General features: G+C 47.0%; 1 protein-coding gene across 1 annotated transcript in view; it reads right to left on the reverse strand.

Annotated features, from left to right (window-relative positions):
- LOC135094878 (nuclear factor 1 X-type-like) overlaps window positions 1–2,500 on the reverse strand; it is a 60,216-nt gene that overhangs the window by 26,798 nt on the left and 30,918 nt on the right. The window contains exon 5 of the mRNA XM_063995353.1: window positions 778–831. Coding sequence (XP_063851423.1) covers window positions 778–831 — 54 coding nt within the window. The remainder of the gene's footprint in view (window positions 1–777; window positions 832–2,500) is intronic.

Genomic DNA, 2,500 nt, shown 5'->3' on the forward strand with positions numbered 1-2,500 from the left:
AGAGAGAGAGAGAGAGAATGGAATGTGTACGAAACGGAGAGAAAAGAAGTAGACATGAGGAGGAGAAGACGAAGGAGGAGGAGGAGGAGGAGGAGGAGGAGGAGGAGGAGGAGGAGGAGGAGGAGGAGGAGGAGGAAGAGGAGGAGGAAGGAAGGTGGATAAGATCGCTTTATGGTGTGAGTTACGGCACCTTGTTGTGTTAGGAGGGGAGGGAGAGGGAGAGGGAGAAGGAGAGAGAGAGAGAGAGAGAGGGAGAGGGAGAGGGAGAAGGGGTGGATGGATGAGGGAGAGAGGAGGGGAAATGGAGGAAAGGAGAGGTCAGAATGGAGAAGTCAGTGTAGAGAGATAAAAGATGGAGAGAAGAAATAGTAGTAGTAGTAGTAGTAGTAGTAGTAGTAGTAGTAGTAGTAGCAGGGACAGCAAAAACAGAAGTAAATGGAGAAGAAAAAGAAGAAGAAAAATAGTAGTAGTAGTAGTAGTAGTAGTAGTAGTAGTAGTAGTAGTAGTAGTAGTAGTAGTAGACAAAGAAGAAACAGCAAAGGTACCAGTAGCAGCAGCAGCAGAAGAAGGGAAACTAGTAGTAGCAGTATCAGCAGAAGTAGAAGACAAGAAGTAGAAGCAGCAGAACCAACAAGATCAAAACCAAAATGTAAACAAAACCCACGTGAAGGAAAGTAAACAAACCCACGTGGCGTTGCGTCATGTAAACAAACAGACCCACGTGCTTCCGTCCAGACACATAAATACAAACAAACGTCGGTAATACACGCCACTTACTTTTCATTCTCTCGTCGTCCTTATCACTCTCCAGAACAATGCCAGCCAAACTTTCTGAAAAGGGAGAGAAAGGGAAGAAAAATAGAGCTGACAATAATAAAGAAAAATATTTTATCGAGATGGTGACGTAGATAAGGTGTAGGCGTAATGATAGTGATGGTGGTGGTGATGGTGGCGGGCATTTGAAGTGATGGTGGTGAACGTGTTACTACCGCCCTCTCTGGACACTAGCCAGTCCCTCTTCACACACACACACGCACACACACATCTTCCCAGACCCTCACCGCAGTATATTCCCTCAAAACCTAACCTAACCTAACCAAACCAGACTTATTGCGTGACTAATAACCCTTGTTTTTGTGAGGTTCAGATCCTGGCATGCTCTCGTGTCAGTCAGCACCCTCCCGACCTCCGTTTTCTGTAAGGAACTCGCGTGCCACCACCAATGAGTCTCTGAGGTCTCATTTCGCTCCCCGGTGACCACTCCACACTTAAGACCAGTCCCCATTTTCTCTCGTCGTGGCTATTATTACGACTTTTATCACCTAATGGGTCTGGATTTGCTGGGGGGAAGAGATGGAGGCAAGAGTGAAGGGAGGGGGAAACAAGAGTGAGGGCAGGGGGTCAGGTACAGTCAGGGAAGGAAAGGTGAGGATGGGTTAGACAGGGTAAGGTTAGTATGATGAGGCAGGGAGAAGCATAGGAGAAAGCAGGGAAAGGCAGGGTATTCAGTACAGGAAAGGCTGGGAAGACTAGACAGGGAGGTAGACAGATTGAAAAGAACGAAATAATTAAAAAAAAGCATAAAAAAAAACAGGATAAGGAAAGATTAGGCAAGATGACAAAGGGTTTTCAGCATAAGGAAGACAAGGAAGACAGGAAGGTTGAAAAAGAGACGAAAGAAAGAGAAGAAAACAAAAATAAAAAGACACGGTGAAGCAAGGACATTGAAACAGGAACGGAAACAGAAGGAAAACAACAAAGATCGCAGTTTAAGGCAAGGTTTTCGGTACAGGGGAGACAGGGGGACAGACAGGACAGAGAGCTTCATGGGGGGAAAGGCTGACAGAGTGGTGGACATCCCGCTTATCGGAAAACCACCCCAGAGGCCGCCACTGCACATTAACCGTAAGTGGAGTTGGTCCCAAGCCACAACCAGGTACACTCACTGCTCTTGTAACCCGCTACACTCCGCTACTACTTGTTCATCCCTTGCTCTTTGCCTTACCATCTGATAATGTTGGTCTTTGCTTTGTTCCTGTCACTCAGTCCTAAATCTTCTTCAGTCACTCCCATCACAAGCAAGTTCTCTTTCACTACATTCATAAGCCTTTCTCTCTCTCTCTCTCTCTCTCTCTCTCTCTCTCTCTCTCTCTCTCTCTCTCCAGCCGGGTAGAACCATCCCAAGCTTCCTTTCCTTCCCAAGCATTCCTCGTCTCTCCTGACCTGCCCTCACCACCACAGTCACAGCCAGTACAAGCATGTCTTTCTTCAGGTCTTCCTATCTAACACCCTTATGAAACCTGGCCGCTGTTTGGTTCCCAGCACACGAGAGGGCTTGAGGCTAAACAGAACTTAAGATAGAGAAAGGGATTGTGATGATAAATTGTAACTATACGCTAAGTCTTTTGTGTCAGTCTGCGCAGTGAGTGAGCTTGTTTAAATGTCATGACCCTCCCCTGTCCCACACACCCTGAGGTACACAGGGACACAGGGGGGAAGG

Source organism: Scylla paramamosain, chromosome 47 (genome assembly GCF_035594125.1).
Source record: "Scylla paramamosain isolate STU-SP2022 chromosome 47, ASM3559412v1, whole genome shotgun sequence".
NCBI lineage: Eukaryota > Metazoa > Arthropoda > Malacostraca > Decapoda > Portunidae > Scylla > Scylla paramamosain.